General features: G+C 35.7%; 1 protein-coding gene across 1 annotated transcript in view; it reads right to left on the bottom strand.

Moving 5' to 3' along the window:
- Dennd4a (DENN domain containing 4A) overlaps positions 1-19,650 on the bottom strand; it is a 116,182-nt gene that overhangs the window by 45,056 nt on the left and 51,476 nt on the right. Inside the window, 8 exon segments of the mRNA XM_038321740.1 lie at positions 487-705; positions 4,434-4,534; positions 8,201-8,376; positions 8,650-8,794; positions 11,596-11,654; positions 13,161-13,227; positions 17,092-17,333; positions 18,434-18,603. Of these exon segments, the coding sequence (XP_038177668.1) occupies positions 487-705; positions 4,434-4,534; positions 8,201-8,376; positions 8,650-8,794; positions 11,596-11,654; positions 13,161-13,227; positions 17,092-17,333; positions 18,434-18,603 (1,179 nt within the window).

Here is a 19,650-nt window from a genome sequence, read left to right as displayed (position 1 = left end):
GGCACTAAGTACATACTTACTAGATGAATTTCTCTTTAAAATATTAAATACTACAAGAGAAAGTAAACATATAGCAAGAAATACAACTTCCTTATTTTCCCCTTTGCAGCACAGACAGAAAATGATAGTTATAAAGTAGACTGAAATAAAACAAATGAGACCGCTCAGGACTGGAGGTGATCAGATCCTCAGTACTGCCTGGTAGCCCCCAAACTGAAAGTGACACAGTGAAGTGGAATGAAATGCTCTCAGGAGTTCTGTAGCTTCCAGACAGTTCCCTCTGTGTCTTTTTTACTAGGAGTCCAGTTAATGAGCCAGACAAAGAATTTGCCCTATAGAAATGGATCACCAGAGCTAGTCCTCGCCCACTCCAAAGAGTGGATATGTGCTTTGTTAAATATGAACTACTTATTCAGAAAACAAGTGATTTGTCATAGGTTTAACCTTAACAACATGAAAGCTATAAAACTGTATCACACCACTCACCTTGAAGAGCAAAAAGAGAGGCTGCATCTGTTGCTGTCTCAGATGGGGCTTGTGTTATTGGCCTTAAGTATGATCTATAACCTTTTAAAATAGAGGCCATGAAAAACAAGAATGCCTCCTGGATTTCCAAATCTATCATGTGCAGCCTTTTCCCAGAATTAAAATCGTAATCATTCATTGCTAAGTCCATTAGTCCATCATCTCTTGGCCTCTGCTGCACTGTGAAGAAATACATAGTTTGAATTTTGAAGTCTATAAAAAATAAGGCTCACACTGATTTTAATGCAAATTTATTTTTTCAAAAGTGCTCATATAACCATAACTCTTTATTTATACCACTTCATAGTATGCAAACCTCAAGAAAACCTTCTCTACCACTTTTAGGTTCTCTTCAGCATATTTTTACCTGAATTACACATAAAATTATCCCTTTAAATCATCATCAGAAAAAGTTTGTGCTCTAACTACATATGTATGCATATGCACACAAGTAAAGAAAGTTCTTAACAACCACAACACTGGATACATATAATACACAGTCCTTTCCACCTCTTTCTTCATAAAATATAAGTGCCAGCAGGATTAAAAAAAAGAATGATTTAAAAAACAAAAGGCTTCTTCCTAGACAACTCAATGGTAAGGCCAGTTGGTAGTAAGGAGTAAGTTTATGCCAGAGAAGCCTGTTTGAATCTCTTCTCTTTCTTCTGACTATGGTCAAGTGAAAAGCTTGATAGACATCAGAACTCCTCTCAAGAACAGGAGAAACAGAAAACACTAAGGAGAAATAGTGGAGGAGGGCATTACTAGGTCTGAGGCACTCATGCCAATGATGCATGGCCTCATTTTACATGAGGACTCCTGGACAAAAGTAAAATTAGGACCATTAGACAATGTTAGTACCATTTTTTGAAAAAAAAAAAGATTTATTTACTTTACTCTGTGTATGTTTTGCCTGCACATATGTATGTGCGCTGGGTCTGTTGAATCGCCCAGAACTGGGATTACTGATGGCATGAGCCTTCACATGGGTGTTGAGAATCAAATCTGGGTCCTCTGCAAGAGCAATATTATGAAGATAATAGAACTGAAGAACTGGTTTAGAGAAGAAGAGATAGAAGAGACTTGAAACTACCTGCTTCTGATTTAAAACTGGATCCTCTTGCTATAAAGAAAATTATTTACAAAACAGGCAAAACTTGGGCTGAAGAAGGCTTGGTGGGTGAGTATTTATTGTAGACACACGAGGACCGTTTTTGGATCCCTACTCACATAAAAGGCAGCATAGTGGCATGCATCTGTAACCTCAGTGCTGGAGGAAAAGGGAAAGACATCTGGAGATCTCAGGGTTTCAATGGCTAGCCATGTTAGTCAAAATGGCAAATGCCAGAGCCGGGCAGTGGTGGCACACGCCTTTAATCCCAGCACTCGGGAGGCAGAGGCAGGCGGATCTCTGAGTTCGAGGCCAGCCTGGTCTACAAGAGCTAGTTCCAGGACAGGCTCTAGAAACTACAGGGAAACCCTGTCTCGAAAAACCAAAAAAAAAAAAAAATATGGTAAATGCCATGTTCACTGAGAGAACTTATCTCAAAAAGTAAGGTGGAGAATGATAGAGGAAGACCTCCACATGTATACACCATGCAACTGCTTTTATATACACACCAAAACAACAACAAAACAGAACAAAAAATGGTAAAACTTGACCGTGGTCTGGAGATTAGGGTGCTCGATGGTACCTTCCTGAGTTCCATAGCTGTGCTGTAGTGACGTAGAAGAATGCATTGGTAAGAAATACATTCCATTTAGATGTGATGGCGCTCCTACTCTCAATGGTCAGACAAAAGTTCCTAACTGGTTCAAAATTTAAAGACTTTTTAAGATATAAGGAATAGTTAATCATCTAAACTATCAGTATCACTTAAGCACCTATAGCTTTAAGCTTTAAGAGTAGTTCACAGGACTGGGGAGGAGGCTCAGTGGGTGAAAGCTCTTGGAATGCAAACGTGACAACCGAGTTTAGACTTCTAAGAACACACATAAAAAGCCAGATGTAGTACCTGCATAAGTGATCCCAGTGCTCCTAACATAGGAGGCAAAAATAGGAGAATGTGAAGTATACAGGGCAGTGGCAAACAAGAAGAGAGAACCTGACTCAAACGGAGTAGAAAACAAGGACTAATTCCTAAAAGTTGCCCTTTAACCTCCATATACATGGCCGGAGCATGTGTGCAACCGCATATACATACACACCATCTACATACACTATACATAAGCACAAAATACATGAGACCCATATGTGTTGCCACATCACCACTGGCCATAGTTCACAAACTAAGTATTAAACCACAGGCAGTGAATAAACCATTGTTACAAGACTGAGAGAATTCAAGAACTCAATCTTAATTATTATCAGTAATTCTGGATCATTGTCAAGATATGTTCTTACCTAAGTTTTTCCCTTAAAGCATTTCACATTCTAAAATTATTTTTCATTTTGGTTAATTTCTTTGTTTTCGCAAAGAGTAGGTTGTTTCAAGACTTTAGGTGAAGAGGTCAAGATCTGATTTACTTCACTGACATTAGCATTTTCTAATGCACTTCAAATCATTTACCTTAGATTTCTAGAGCTTTCTGCTTTATATAAGAAGAAAATATACCAGTGGCAATCCTTATTTATTCATGTTATTTCAGTAATGGCAAAATTCAAGAAAATAACCACTTTAATTCCCTTTTGAATTTTATTATCCTAAAATGGCCTTATAAAAAACTAAAAGTTGTAAAATGCTTACTTATAAATCACTCATGTGGCTTCTAACAAATTTTGTTTCAGTGTTTATTTGCCTTAAAGACTGTAAACACCTCTCTCTCTCTCTCTCTCTCTCTCTCTCTCTCTCTCTCTCTCTCTCTCTTTCTTTCTTTCTTTCTGTCTTACTATGTAGCTCTGGTTGTAACTCACAGTGTAGACCTGGCTGGTCTGGAACTGCCTGCCTCTGCCTGCAAGGATTAAAGGTATGTGCCACCAGTTCTGGCTATAAACATTTTCTGCTGTGGGACAATGGTCTGTACCCTGTCAATTGTGTTTTAAATAAATACTGATTGGCCAGTAGCCAGGCAGGAAGTATAGGCGAGGCAATGAGAATTCTGGGAAGAGGGAAGTGTCAGTCTGTAATTGTCACTCAGCCAAAAAGGAAGCCAGACAAAGAGCAAGCAAGATGCGGCTGCCTTGCCGAAAAAGGTACCAAGCCACATGGCTAACACAGACAAGAATTATGGTTAATATAATTGTAAGAGTTAATAAGAAGCCTGGCCTACTAAGGCCAATCAGTTTATAATTAATGTAGACCTCTGTGTGATTTCTTTGGGACTTAATGACTGTGGGAACTGGGCAGGACAGAAATCTCAGTCAACAATTTTCCTTAACTTTTTAGACACAGGGCCTTTTTGTGTAGTCCTGATAGGCTTGGGACTTGTGTATAAGGGCTAGCCTTGACCTTGCAGCAATCTTCTTGTTGCATCTGTCCAGAGTGTTGCTAGGTTACAGGCTTCTGTTAACACGTCAGACTAAAATAGCTTTTATTTATTTATTTATTTATTTTTTAAAGATAATGTCTTATCCAGTAGCTTGGCTGGCCTGGAACTTATTATGTAGCTCAGGCTGGCCTTGAATTTTGGTAATTATTCTGCCTCAGTTTCCCAAGTGCTGTGATTACATGTGTGAATCATAATATCCAGCTATAACTTTCTTTAAAATAAAAATGAGTATCAGTTAAAGTATTACTTACTTTAACAGCATAGTCATAAAAACTGGAATTTATTCAGAGCAGATGGGCCCTGAACAAGGATGACATGCAAACATTCCCTATATTTCTTTAGCTAAAAGAGAAAAGTCATTCAGGCAGTCGGTCATTTTCTCAGGTTAGGTTACATCCTTAATTAGATTATCCACTTACATTTTGCCAATTGCTGGTGCAAATTATTCAGTGTATTCATCAGGTTTTTACATGGCTTCTTTGGAAGAATCTTCCAGGCCACACTCTTTTTGTCACCAGTTCTGAGAGTAAATGAGAACACCAATACATCTGTTACATGGACCTTAGGAGGGGTCTATTCCCACCATAGTTATACATGAGGGGAAAACAGCCAATGAACAACAACAAAACTGGAACATATTCAGAATCCTCAGGCTAATGGAGAAATCTGACAGAGGCAGACTGGGATAGTGGCTATATAAAATTAATTTGCATGAAGGTGGTATCCTCTAATTAATATACTTCAGAATTTACAGTTATGTCGGTACAGCATCTATTGCATTTTTTGGGGATTGTGCTCATCACAGAAGCATTCCAAGGCGATCCAGACTCTTCTTTCATGTCTGAGGGCTTAGACACCCAAATAGCAGGAAAATCTAACTGTAACAGTTTTTAATAGAAGAAAACATATTACCAAAAACTCCAATGAACCTACAATACAGACCTTATTAAAATATGATATTATATGCTCAGTTTCTTAGTTTCCAAAAGTATAAATAAAAATTATTTTGGGTTTTGTTTTTCAGAAGAGAAATATTCTAAAACACTAAAGTCCTTGAACAATATAAAATATTCCAAACCATTTTATAGCTTTACTGCTATAAACTAATATCTCTGTAGGAGTAGTCTACAGTCTTCTGTATTATAACCATTACAATACAGGTGGTCTCTTACTATGGGCTAGGAGTATAAGGAATCATAAAGCTTTTGAACTTAGCTATAGTTTTGTTTAGTCTACATCTTATTTTTCAATCTTTTTTCATTTAAAAAATAATACTCACTTTGAAAATTGAAAAATAAAGATAGAAAGAGAAGAAAAGCAAACCCATCAAGTTCTATGCACCAAAGAGCAATTCAGTACAAGTAGGTTGCAGAACTTCCCAAGCTAGTGTTTAATTTTTTTAAATATCCCCTAAACTTCTCATAGAACAAATAAAATTTTGAAAATTAAGCAAAAAGAATAGACAAGAAAGCTTAAACTTATAAAAATTAATGACTTTGGAATTTATCCTCTTTTCCACAGATGAGAATAAAAATAAAGGCAGAGCGGGGTAAAATTGTAGATGTTCTTTTTACATCTGCAATTTATTATGTAAATAGTTTTTGCATTTATAATGTGACTAAGAGCATGGTACGGGAACTCAGAGAAAGGAGTACACTTATTTGTTTGCCTTTTTGTTACCAATTTCTAAAAGAAGGCAGTCAAGATATGGTTAGAAAAATATCTAATTGCCACTTAATCCTAATTCCCTCTTTTGCCCTGGATATTGTTTCTGTCAGGTAGGGAGGCTTTACCTAGTTTTTCTCTGAGTTTTTAATCTCTGAAAGCCTTCTGCATTTTTATGCATGGTGTCTCCCTTTAACTAGATTACTATTACACAAGCAGTTACCTCATTATTAGTGGCAGAACTCTTAGTGTCACAGTGAGAGATCAAGTTTACAAACCAAGTGTTCACAGAGTAAGCAATATGTCTCTTTAACTGCTTAAAAACCTAAACTTGTGCTTCCTTATCTGTCAGAGGAATTATGAAATTCCTCATAAAGTACAGACTAAAATGGGGTCACTTAGCCTATACATGCAACTTTCTGCAAAATTACATTATAAATATTATTACCCCTTCTTCAGACATTTCTTGATATTCAGAACTTAATCTGTATTGTATGTACCTGGAATAGTAAAAGGAAACTAAAAATCCTATACTTGGGATTTGCTTTTCTTTCAAATTTCAGAACCCTGGATGAAGGAAAGCAGGGAGCTTTAGTTCACTTGTAGGGTCTTCCCAAGGTTTGGAAGGGAGATCTATTGAAGAGGGAACAAATTGCTAACAACTCATATCATTTTGACTCTTTAATTAATTAATGATCAAAGTAGAAATAAAATACCAAACAAGAGTATTGTTGTTGTTGAGACAGGATCTCACTAAGTAGCCCTGGCTGTCCTGGAACTCACTCTGTAAACCAGGCTGGCTTTCAACACACAGAGATCTGCCTGCCTTTGCAGCCTGAGTGCAGGAATTAAAGATATGTGCAAGAAAAGATTTCAAGACTAAACAAGATTAAGACAAATTACAAGAGGGAAAGTCTGCATATCATAATAAACACAGCATACACTTTTGGTACTTAGTTCACGTTTACAAATTACCATCTCACCTAACATTCCTCAAGTGAGAAAGCAAAGGACTAGTTTGTTTCAAAAACTGAAACAGTCCTGCTAGAGAACAGTGTTGCTCATAAAAACGTTGCTTTATTAATCACATATTAAAAAGACGTTCATGTATAAAATATGTACCCTATTTTATTGGTTTATATTTTTATGAATAAAAGCTTTTTGTTGTACATATACTTCCAAACAAAATATTTTGTTTTGTTTTTTGAGACAAGGTCACTCCATATAACAGCCTTTGCTGTCCTGAAACTCACTCTGTAGACCAGGCTGGCCTTGAATTTAAAGCGATCCACCTGCCTCTGCAAGGATTGGGATTAAAGGCGTGCGCCACCACCACCTGGCCAAAATATTTTTTTCCAACTTTTCTAATGGTTTAAGCAGCTGAGATTCTGATACATGGCAAAGACGGAGAGTCAGTCTAAAATTCTGGAGTTAAACTGAAAGGCTTTACAGTATAATTCTACTATTAAAATATGATAGGAGTGTACCATAGTGAGCACATGCTTAGTCTGTATGAGCTCTGGGCTCATTCCCTGGTCCCAGTAAGTAAACAGAGGAAACCTTATTTCATATCTCCTTATTAAAGGCAAAACTAAACTAGCTTTTGTGATTTACCAATGGACTAAATGATGGTTACTTTAACCAGACCCTGTGGTGGCTGCCATCTTGTTGTATCCATTTCTTCCTTCCTCACTGGCTGAGAGAAAACTAATCTGAAAATGTAGATACAAAGAAATTATAAAACATTTTTAAAGCTACATTCTTAGAATGTAAAGAGGCAAAATTATATATACATTTATAGATTATTTTAAATTTTCATTATGCTAATTATGCTATCCTATACTAGTATTCTGAAAGTGTTAAACTAGAAATAATATTGAAGTATTAATAAAGAAATAGGGTTTTAATTCAGTTGTGATTCTCCCATAGTCATCTGGTATGAGGTATTGTGGTACCCGGCACCATTTTTATTAGCTTCTCAATCATCATCTGAAAAGATTTATTTTTGTTTTATATGTGTGTGATGTTTTGTGCAGTGGCCACAGTGGCCACAAGAGAGCATCAGATCCCCTGGAATGGGAGCTACAGATAGTTGTTAGCAGCCATGTGGGTGCTGGGAACTGAAACCATGTCCTCTGTAGAGCAGCAAGTGCTCTTAACCACTGAGCCATCTCTCCAGCCCCCAACATCTCCTATTTATGCTTTGATTCCCATTACGCTAAGTTTGTGTGTATGTGTGTGTGCGAAGTTTTTAAGTTTTTAAGTAAGCATAATATTATGTTTCTTAAATATTTAAAGCCTGAGGATTAAAAGTATATTTCCTTTTCAATAAAAACACCTGTAACATTCTAAATACACTCTACTGAAATATAGAAAGAGCTGACAAGGAGATAGTAGTAACTCCAAATGCAAAAAATAATACATCTCAAAATAACATTACTAAGCAAGTATAAACTACAAATTCACATATAGATATGATGAAATTATAAAGTTTTAGGTATAAAATTTAAAGTGTACTTACTGAGAAATGGTGTTGGTATCTAGGTCAACACAACTGACATCTGGTGGAGGGTCATAAAGATCAAAGTATCTTGAATCAATCCCTACTATGAATGGACATGGTGCACTGAGGACATCTGCTAAAGCCAGTGGGCAGAGAGGAACATATGGGCATGGCCAGTGGAAAGGGAAAATCATCTTGAATAAACAAAGGATGGAAGAACATTAAGCATTTTAACATTGAAGCAGAACTTATCAACACATACACAGCATTATTTTTTAGTTATTATCTAAAGTTTAATGTTTGATAATGTATTAAATGATAATAATTAAGTCAGGAAATCAAAACTGCTTCAACAGTATATAAATCCATTACTTTCTGAAATGTAGTTAAGCCCTAAAATGACTCTGAAGTACATGAATAAATTAAGTTTAAACTGAACTGCATGCCTGTAGGAAACGGAGACTTACAGACACTAATGCCTCTGTCACACTAGTAAGCACAGAAGGCCGCAGGGAATGGATGAGAATTTTATGTTCTGTTACAGCAAACACCAGTAGTGTCACAGCATTTTCAGGGCCAAGATTCTGAAGTAGTGTTGAAAACTTTCCACCACTGTCAATCCAAGCAAAAATACACGATTAAAAAACAAAAACAAAAACAAAACAAACAAAATATAACAACAACAAAAACTATTTAAACTCCTAATTAACTAGAATAGTGGGGCTGTGTATATTTAACTTTAAATGCAATTACTGTGCCTTGACAGGAAAAATACAGCATCACAAACAATATGAAAGAACATAATTGTGTGAGTTTTCAAAGTCATGCACTTTTTGGTACTGCATTCAATATGGAAAATGGGAAGTCTTCTGCCTGTACTGTTTATTTTCTTTTTGTTATTGCTGATGTTGTTGGGACAGGATCTGGCTATGTAGCCCAGGCTGGTCTCTAATTATAGATCTTCCTGTCTTGGCCTCCTAAGTTCTAGGACTACAGGTATTAGCTAACACACCTGCATATCTGCATCATCTTATGTAAAAGATCTGCCACATACATAATGTCCCCTCAAAAGAATTCAATTAAGTTAAAAGAATGCTTGTTTAGAAGCCAATCCTTTAAGGGAAGGATTTTATGCCTGTTTCTTTTGAATAAGGGTCTCATTATATAGCCCTGGCTGTCCTGGAACTCACTATACAGACCAGGCTGGCCTTGCACTCAAAGACCTGTCTACCCCACCCTCCCAAGTCCTGTGATTTTTTTTTTAAAGGTGTGCATCACCATGCCTGACTTTAATGGAAGGTTTTTTTTATTATGGTACTTCTTTTACTGTGACTGTCAGAAACCATGCCTTTTCAGGACTGTCTTCTCTAAGTAAATACAAATAATAAAGTTTGGATTTAGGAACAGAAACTCCTCACTATTATAATGATAACAGCAGTAGGCAATCGAGAGCTATAAAATGGTGAGATACATCAACAAAGCAAACTAATAAAACAGTAAACTTAGATGTTCTGTATAGGAAGAAAATGCTGGACTAAGTAACATGGTAACCAATGAACATATTACCTGTATAATGCTAAAGAACTGGTTTTACTGGGTTAATTTTTTATGATGATGCAATACTAACAAAGTTTTTAATAAAAAATTAAGACATGACTGCAAAAAACTTGTATATGTTCAAAGCAAAGCTATTCACAGTAGCCAAAATATAGAAGTTTCCTAATAGACAGATAAATACAATACAGTATATTTATACAATGAAATATTAGCTGGAATAAAAGGAATAAAGTAGCAATATATACTATAAGATGAATTAACCTCAAAACATGTTCGATGAAGGAAGTCAGAAATAAAGACTAAATATAGTATTATTTTATTTATATAAAATATACAAGAGATAAATCTATAGAACAGAAAAGTAGAGTAAGAGGTGCCTATGCTGTGTGTGCACATGAGGTGTGCCTGTGCGTATGTGTGTATGCATTAGTGTGTGTACACGTGTGTGTGCTTGTGTTTGCCTTCCCGAGTGCATGTGTTTGAGCACATTCGTGCAGAGACAGACAGAATAAAGGTTCACAGCAAAGAATATAGGGCTGGTTTTATAGGATAAGTAATGTGCTCTAAATTTTATTAAAATAATCGCTGCAGGATCCTTTGAATAAAATCAGTGACTTACAAACTTTACTTGGGTAAATTTTGTAATGTGGAAATTATATCTCACCAATGCTGTTACCACAATGAAGTCTTTTGGCAATTTAGAATCATTTGTAATCAGTATGTCCATTTTATTCTCAGCTCAGATAAGAGCTTGGAAAACACTCGTCACTCTGGGCTAAGGGCTAGTGATGAAATCATCTGTAATTCTTACAAAATTAGTGTCAAAGATGGCATCTGGTCTCCCCAAGGTATGTGCAAAATAATAGCTTAATTATACCGTAACTATTTCTGACAGAAAAATCATACACCTAATTAAATTTCAAGAAATAATACTGTAGGGAAAGCATATTTTACAACTCCTCTGAACTTTTGGAATGATGAAATACATAGTTTAATAAGCATTTTTAATTTTGAATTAAATTTAAAATTGCATTTGGTTGGGTGGCGGCGGCGGCACATGACTTTAATTCCAGTCCTTGGGAAGCAGGGGCAAACCGATCTCTGAGTTTGAGGTCAGCCTAGTCTACAGAGTGAGTTCTAAAGCAGCAGGGTTACACAGAGAAACCCTGTCTCAAAAAAATGCATTTGGATGTACTTAGAGGACAATTAAAAAATGAATTACCAGCCGGGCGGTGGTGGCGCACGCCTTTAATCCCAGCACTTGGGAGGCAGAGGCAGGCAGATCTCTGTGAGTTCGAGGCTAGCCTGGTCTACAAGAGCTAGTTCCAGGACAGGCTTTAAAACTACAGTGAAACCCTGTCTCAAAAAACCAAAAAAAAGAATTACCTTCATAATTTACATAAATTCCTAATTATATAATAATAAGTACTGACAATAATGATACACATGACTACCAATCACTATTGTAAAAGTTTTTCTTTCTTTTGCAAACTGTAATCCCAGTATTAAGTAAAAAGAATCAGCTAAGAAACAGTTACATGAAAAGTACTTCCAGCAATATCTGAAATTTTAGTTAGGAAAGACAACATGCATATACATTACCTTAGTTCACATTAGATTGAGAGAAATAATTAGGGCTAGAGAGACGGCTAAGTGGTTAGAGTGCCTGTTGCTCTTCCAGGGGACCTGAGTTCAGTTCCCAGTGTCCACGCTGGGAAGCTCACAGTTACCTGTAGCTCACTTCCAAGAAAGCCAACACCCTCTTCTGGACTCTGCTGGTAGATGCATGGATGTGGGAAAATGATTTAGAGAACACATAGATTTAGAGAAACAAACAGGAATAAAGCTTTACTTGCCTTAGTGGAAGTGGTGAAGAAACAGGCTGACTGAGAATCAAATTATCATGTGGTGATAACTGGAAGATTTAAAACAAAGCATGTGAAATATAAAGGTGAACTCTGAGATGCATGCTCTGGCAGTAGATATGGACTAATAGTGCTACCCATGGGGTTTCCCAGATCACCAGCGTAAGAGCAGTTAGTATTATTTGGACACTAAATTATGTCCTGACCACTGCCCCTTCCAACAACTTCTTACTCTGAATCCTATCTCTTATGTCTTCAACTTTACCCCAATTTCTATTCTAACAAATTTATGTTAACAAGTGAAATTATTTGACCAATACTATACATTTAGGGTCAGTAAACTATAGCCTGTAACAACTCCATGGGCTACCTGCTTTGTAAGCAGTCTAATGGGATATAGTCATGTGATTTTTTTCTTCTACCCTCTAGTTAAGTTTGTGCTGTAAGAGCAGAGCTGAGCCCCTGCAACAGAGAACAGATAACATGCAAAGATTAAATATTTAGATAAGATCCTTAATAGGAAACATTTGCCAGCTTCTGCTACAAAACAAATTCCATGTGTATTTAGGTGGAGTGTGCTATATGGCACTCTGGCACAAAATATCATGAAGTAATGACAGATGCATAGACAGATTGTCAATGTCATCAAGTATGTTCTAGAAATTTTTTCTGTATCAATATAATAATGTAATTAATTTCATCTGCATTTTCAAATTTATGCACATTTCTACAAATCAGTAAATATCTATTTGCCTAATGATTTATAATACTACTAATACCACCTTCAGGACTGCGCTAACCACTATATACATGGTGACAACACATGAAAGTATTTCCTTTGTATGAATCATTTCATAGATTATGGTTAAATAAATAGGCAATTTAAGTTATCGAAATCTCAAACAAGATATAAACAAAAGAGGAGAGATTCACTCAACTGTGAAAACATTTATAGTAACTTAAATTTCCCTGTTGTGGAGTCCTCACCCCTTCTGAGGATTAGATGGGTGGGGAGGGGAGGTGGGAGGAGAGGAGCGAGGAGGAAATAAGATGGGTATGTAAAATAAATAAATAAATAAAATTATAAAAATTTAAAAATAAATTTCCCTGTTGCATTAAAGGTACTGCATTTCTGTCCTCCTGCAATACATACAACTTTTCCTGATAACTACTCTAATAAATTTCACCAACTGTATGATCATCAAGGGCACAAACTTTCAAATATTTAGAAACAATTTGGTGGGTCATTCCCTGCATATTTTCCTTTTTTCCCTTGAGACGGACTCCTTACATAGATAAGGCTGGCCTGGAAGTGACTATGTTGCCCAGAACGAAATCAAATTCTCAGCCCTCCTGCCTCTCCCTCCCAAGTGCTGGGATTATATGGAGTGTACCAAAAGCCCCCTTCTGTGGACAGTTAATAAAGCATCAGGGCCTGAACTCCAACATGCAAGAACATCTGGTTTTCCCCAGGGCTCATTCTACTTTCTGCATGTGGTTGGTAGTCTTGTTACATGTCGGAGCCCTCATACGGCCTCATATGAAAAGCACCTTACCTGAACTAAAATCCGTGGCCTCTGAGGAGACGGAAAAGGAACTTTATGCATAAAATGAGAAATATGCCTTAAAAACAAAAACAGAAACTCAAATTGATTCCAAAATGAATATCATTTGCTGCAAAGATTAACATTCCATCACAAGTTCAAGCTCATTAAGGCCCTGTGCACTTAAACTCCAATGCCCCAAGTACTGGGAAAACAAATTAACAACAAAAAGTTGTTTGTGTCACTAAAGTTGTCTCTGCCTAAACCCAATAACCTTATACTTTTGGTTGTGAGCCTAGCCTTTAGCCATCTCTCCAGTCCTTGTAACTTTATGTTAATAGCTGATCCTATTCAACAATGTTTGTATTTTTAGTTGTCTCAAAACCATTTTTTCTTCTCCCTAAGCAGGTAACAATCAACAGTACTAAAGAAGCTAATTATTACACTTGTAATATACTTTTAAGAAATAGTTCATGTTTTGTGACATAATTATTCAAGATGCTAAAAAATAAATTTAAATGCTTATAAACAATGAATAAGATGAAGTGATGCAGACCTGTAGTCCCAGCTACTTGGAACGCTGAGGATCACTTGAAATCAGAAATTCAAGGCAGCTGGGCAACAAACACAGACTTACCCATCTCAATAAGCATTCCATTTAGTAATGAATAAAAATCTAGATCAACTGAGATGGTTTTGTTTTGCATTTTGTTTGTTTGTGGTGAAACTGATTAAACCCAAAACCTTGCAGACACCAGCAAGTATTCTCTCACTGAATTATATCACTTAGGTTTTGGGGATAGGATTTGCTATACAGGCCAGGCTGGCCTTGAACTTGTAATTCCCCTGTCTCTGCCTCCTGCGCACCAGGATTAAAGTCATACACCAATCAATAAATTTGGTTTTGAACACTATAGAAATAAAAAAGGACAAACATAAAATCTTTTACTCCCTTTTTTTTTTTTTTTTTTTTTTTTTTAGCAATGCGATCATTACGATCAGGTAGAGAACTCAGATGTGTTTTAACTATGTATTGTGTAAAGACAATGTCAAACATAACAGAAAATGTAAAATGGTATGAAGCTACTAGTCCCTACCATTACTTAAAATCTAAAAGAAAAAAAAAAGATTAGAGGAATGAGTACCAAACTACACACATCTGCTTGATTACCTGAAGCAGTCAGAAAAGCAGGACTTATATAAATCATGGAAACCTAAAGGTGTTTAAGATCCATGGGGGGGCATTCACAAAGTCCAAACTCCTTGAAGAGAATAGTGAGACTCCATTTGCCTCTCTCACACAGTTGGCAGTGGCTGTGATAGTGCAAATCATTCAATGGAACTGCGGCGCTGTACTGAGAATCAGGCAGGGGTAAACTACGCAGTATTTTACCACTTTACTATTAGAGACTAACAGTAAAAGAAGTATCAGTTTCACTTAAGAATGTCTCTGACTGGGGCTGGAGAGATAGCTCAACAGTTAAGAGTACTTGGTATTCTTGTAGAAAACCTGGTGCAGTTCCCAACACCCACATGGTGATTTATAACCAACTGTAACTCTAGTTCCAGGGGACATGGTACCCTATTCTGATCTCCATGGGCTACAAGCACACATGTGGACAGAGTCATGCATATAGGCAAAGCACTCACACATATAAAACAAAAATAATAAATCTTGAAAAAGAATGTCTGACTTAATGTATTTGAAATAGTAAATATTTGATTCCGGGGCACACACACAGACTATTTGGTGATGAAGGGGTAAATACTCATAAAGCATTACTATACAAAAGCATGTGGTCATCTTGATTTTGCAATGAGTGAGTTGGCTATTTTTTTCCACACAGAATGCCATTTTGTTTGGAAGATGTTTGGCAAGTTAAGCTTATCCAGTCTTGGGTAGTCAAAAGATATTTTCCACATAAAAATGATCAAAGTGCTATTAATGCAAGGAAAAAACTAGAAATACTTGCTGTTAATAATTAAATCCAAACTTTCAAATGAAAAGCAAGAATTTGTCACCATGAACCTGAAAGATATCTAATATTCAAAACTTTTCTGAGAAGTGGGAATGTAGCTAGGAGAAAGAAAACATGTCATGCATGTGTAAGGTCTTGGTTTGCTCTCTAGCACAGCAATAAAATTTATTAAAAAAACAAAACATTTTTCTGGGATAGCATATAAAGGTGCTTGCTGCTAAAGCTGATAAACTGAGTTCAATCTCTAGGACTCACAAGGAAGGAAGGAAGAGAACAGACCCCTGCAAGTCCTCTGAACTCCACATGTGCACCATGACAAGAACATGCCAATATGCATGTACACACACACATACATATATTAAAAAATTTAAAAAGTAAACTCTTTCTGATGCTATAGTGACATTAATAATTGTGATTTTCTTATATTGAGGGAGACACCTGACTGTGTTTCAAATATGTGTTTATCTCAGTGAACCACTGTTGTCCAAATGACCAATGCAAATGCTACAAGATCATGCATGAGTCAATGTTCAGTCAAGACTCAAAGAGACCTTCAGATTTTAACAGAACACAGAAGGAAACTTTATTGCTTAGGTTTAATTTCATTAATTTGGAAGAAACTATCACTTGCCAAGCTTTGATACAGTGCCAGAAAATAATACCCACAATCCTAAAATAACTATTTAAGTGCCCCTTCATTTTCTATTTCCATATCTGTATGATGTCAGATTTTCTTCACATACCTCAACTAAGACAATAATGCATCAGACTGAATGCAGAACAATGAAAGAGAACTCAGCTGGGTTCAATTAGCCAAGGCATAAGAGGCTTAAAAAATGTAAACACTCACTCATCTCATTAACATTTTGCTTTTAAAAAGTAACTTTTCAAAGAGATGTAACTAGTTTATTAATTTTAAATTATTATGAATTAGTTTTAATTTCTGTTGCAGTAAGATGTCTGCACTGAAAGACAACACACAAAGAAAGGCTCACTGAGTCCTCATAAAATTTTAAATTCTAACATCAAAATACTTGAGAAGTGCTAGCTTTTTAAAACTAAAATTGAGAGTAGAAAAGAGCATAGGATAATTAGAGCAATATATTTATGAACTATCATAAAATGGTAACTGTCAGAAAATTCTGGCAAAAGGCTGAAGAAATAGATGGCTTGAAGTAACAGAGATCAAAGTGTGATTAAGAGCCTCCAAAGACAAAAGTCAAATCTACAGTGATGTATTTATACCTCCTCTGCATTGTCTTACTGAATGAAACATCCGAAAATTTTAGTGCTCTTAGTAAATCACTAAAATTACAAAATGAAAAATAGAATGTCTACCAAATTTTTCTTTTAAATTCATGATATCTAAACACAGGACTATTTTAAAGGTTCATAATACCTCAAATTATACATAAAAATTACAGATAGAGGTTAAGAGATTTAATATTTCCAGGCTGGGGATGCAACTCAATGACAAAGCACTTATATGGCATGGATAAGGCTCTGGATTTGATCTCTGGCACCTCAAAAAAAAAAAAAAAACCTAGTTCCAGTATTTCATTATGTTGGCAGCTATAAACTTCATAAGAGTAATATATATATATATATATATATATATATATATATTCCAAATACTTCAAAATAAATTAAAATATTTTCTGGTAGAAATAAAATTACCTAAAATAACAAGACTTTAAAAATATTATAATGAAGTCTTACATAAATAACCAAACTTTTTTTCAAATAATTCTCAATAAAAACAATTTCCATATAAAATTTGCACAATTACTGGTACAAATATACTACAGAAAGAGCTGACAAATTTTATTTGAACAGGGTCTCTCTACATAACCATGGCTGTCCTTGAACTCACTATGCTGATCATGCTGGCCTCAAATTCACAGAAATATGTATCATGCCCACCTCAGAGTGTCAAATTTTAAATCATAAGACATCTAACTTACTTTTCAATTGGAAGGGCATGAGGTCCAGAGATGGAATAACGATAGAGAAAAGTCAGAAACTTTCTGAATGCATCAAAAAAAGGCCAGTGAGAAAGAAGGCAAATGCATTTGTTAGTGTGAATTGTTCTAGAACCATCAGACTTTCCATCCGCCAGAGACGTTAAACCCAAAAGAAGTCTCTGTTTCTCTGTAAGATTCTCCTCAGAGTATAGTTCATAAAACTGAATAGCAGCACCATAGACCTGTAAAATGGGAAATATATTTAATAAATATACTTAGTATCATTTACTCAAAGCACATTATCACTTGAACATTTAGTGGATGCTTTCTATGAGTAGGTAAAGTGCCAGGGACTAGGAACACAATGCTAAAATCAATCTTGCTCTTCTTTTAAAAAAGAAAAATTTAAGGCTGCAGGGTCTCCTAGGCTGCAGGGTCTCCTGGGCTGGTCTCAAACTTGCAATCTTCTGCTTCGGCCTCTTGAGGCACTGGGTTTTTTATAGGCGAGTCACCACACCTTCTGACAGCTATCTTAGTACATCTCCTAACTACACAGTAATATTTTCAAGCATACTTACTATTGAAAATAGGTATTTTGAGTAAATTATATTTTTAAAATAAAGACTGAAAGCAACTGTTCCTTGGCATGGTGACGCAAGCCTAGAATTCCTGCACTCAGGATGCAGAGGATCTAAGCAAGTTCAAGAGCAGCCTGGTCTACACAGAAGATGCTGTCTCAAACCAAGAACAATGACAACAGCCACAAAACAAAACAAAAAACAAAGCAATTTTTTTTATAAGAAATCCTTGAATATTAGTTAGTAAGAAAGTGAGACAAATTTGAACTGTGAATAATTCACTGGATTTTCATCTCCACAAAATGAAAATGCTGGTCTAGATGATTTCCAAGCTCCCTTCCAACTACAACTCTATAATTCCAGGGCTGGAATAAAGTTCAGCAATAGAGCACTCACCTATCAAGGGCAAGGTTTGATTCCCCAGTAACAAGAACAGTCTATTTTCCAAGTCATGTCATATTTCATGATGTCTTTGACATTACTTAGGAGTTTTTCTATCACAGAATATGAACCAATGAGGGATCAACATGTGGGGATTAGAAAAGTTTTCACTAATATTTAAAAACAAGACCAAAAACAAGCACTTGAGAGGATGAGAAAACTCTGCTTTCCTGTCTCTGGATATCACAAATTCAACCAAGTAGAAGAAATATGTATTACTGTCTTGATTTAGTCAGTTTTACTGTTTTTCCTTGAAGATATGAAGCTTATGGCTTTAACATGTACAAGAAATTAGCAAATACCACTAGTTAAATACACAGTACCTTTTCAGCTGAGGCTCCAGTCAACACAAATGTAGAGAACACAGGAAGAGGGTATTTGCTATTTGGTGGCCAGCATTCAATAGTTGCACCCATTGGTAAACAAAACAGGGGAACAGATTCTGGTAGTGAAAATGACTCATAATCTTCTTGAGGATATCTGCAAATTAGACCTATGACAGCAATGGGAACTATTAGATCACTGTCTCTTGAATGTAGGTGTTTTCTAAGTTAAATGATAATAAGATACTTTATTTCACACATTTAGAAGGTCAAAAATTGCATATATGTTTATATTCAGTTAATTCTGAATGTGTCAGTAGGATTTATTTAGATGTTAATCTTCAAGGATTATTAACTATTAGACTGTTTAGCATTTATCAAACTTCATCTATAAAAGCTAGGTTAGAAGTAACAAGAAAAAGAGAACCCTCTAAAAATACACATACCCCTAAAAATTCACCTCATGCCATACTACCATAAAGCATATATTTAAAACTTTCAATATGGTTATTTGCCTATATCTACTTTATCACTCTTATTAACTATTCTTCTAGGCCTTTTTATATATTATATATAATATATTAATATGTAATGTTTGTATATAAATATATATTTATATCATCTGTTTTATATATATATATATATGTAATCTCCTATAGGTATCTAATTGTAAATTCTTACACAAATGAAAGATAATTCACAAAAGAGTAGCACAGATTTGGAATACCATTAGAATGGTGTTACCACAAACTCAGCTTCTGAATAATTCTAAATTATCCCCACTCATACGTAGATAGGAGTTTCAAGTAACCCAGGGTTTCATGATAATTTACTCATGAAAATGGAATAAATATCTTCCACTGAACATACACTAGAAACAGAGATTTATACTGAATATTGTGGTGTTAGAAATAGAAAACAGGTTTCATGACAATGAAGTCCTTGAAGTTAGGTAGAAACCATCACTGGTCATGCCATAAAAGACCAAATGGGAATCTGAACAGCTGACTCTACTACCAATGTCTCTGATTCTCAACAAACGGATTCAAGTTCTTTTCATCTGTAAGGCAAGATGACTAGATAAACTAAGGTTCTCCCTCTAATCACATGCCAAACAGCCAGTTGGGTCCCCTGAGGGCCATAGCTGACTGTGCTCTAGTCTCTCAGGTCATGATGCAACAGTGCAGTTATAAAGTGAGAATAGAAATATTGATGAA

Source organism: Arvicola amphibius, chromosome 3, assembly GCF_903992535.2.
Source record: "Arvicola amphibius chromosome 3, mArvAmp1.2, whole genome shotgun sequence".
NCBI lineage: Eukaryota > Metazoa > Chordata > Mammalia > Rodentia > Cricetidae > Arvicola > Arvicola amphibius.
Note: the sequence above shows the minus strand (reverse complement) of the source record. Positions and strands in the feature narration are given on the sequence as shown.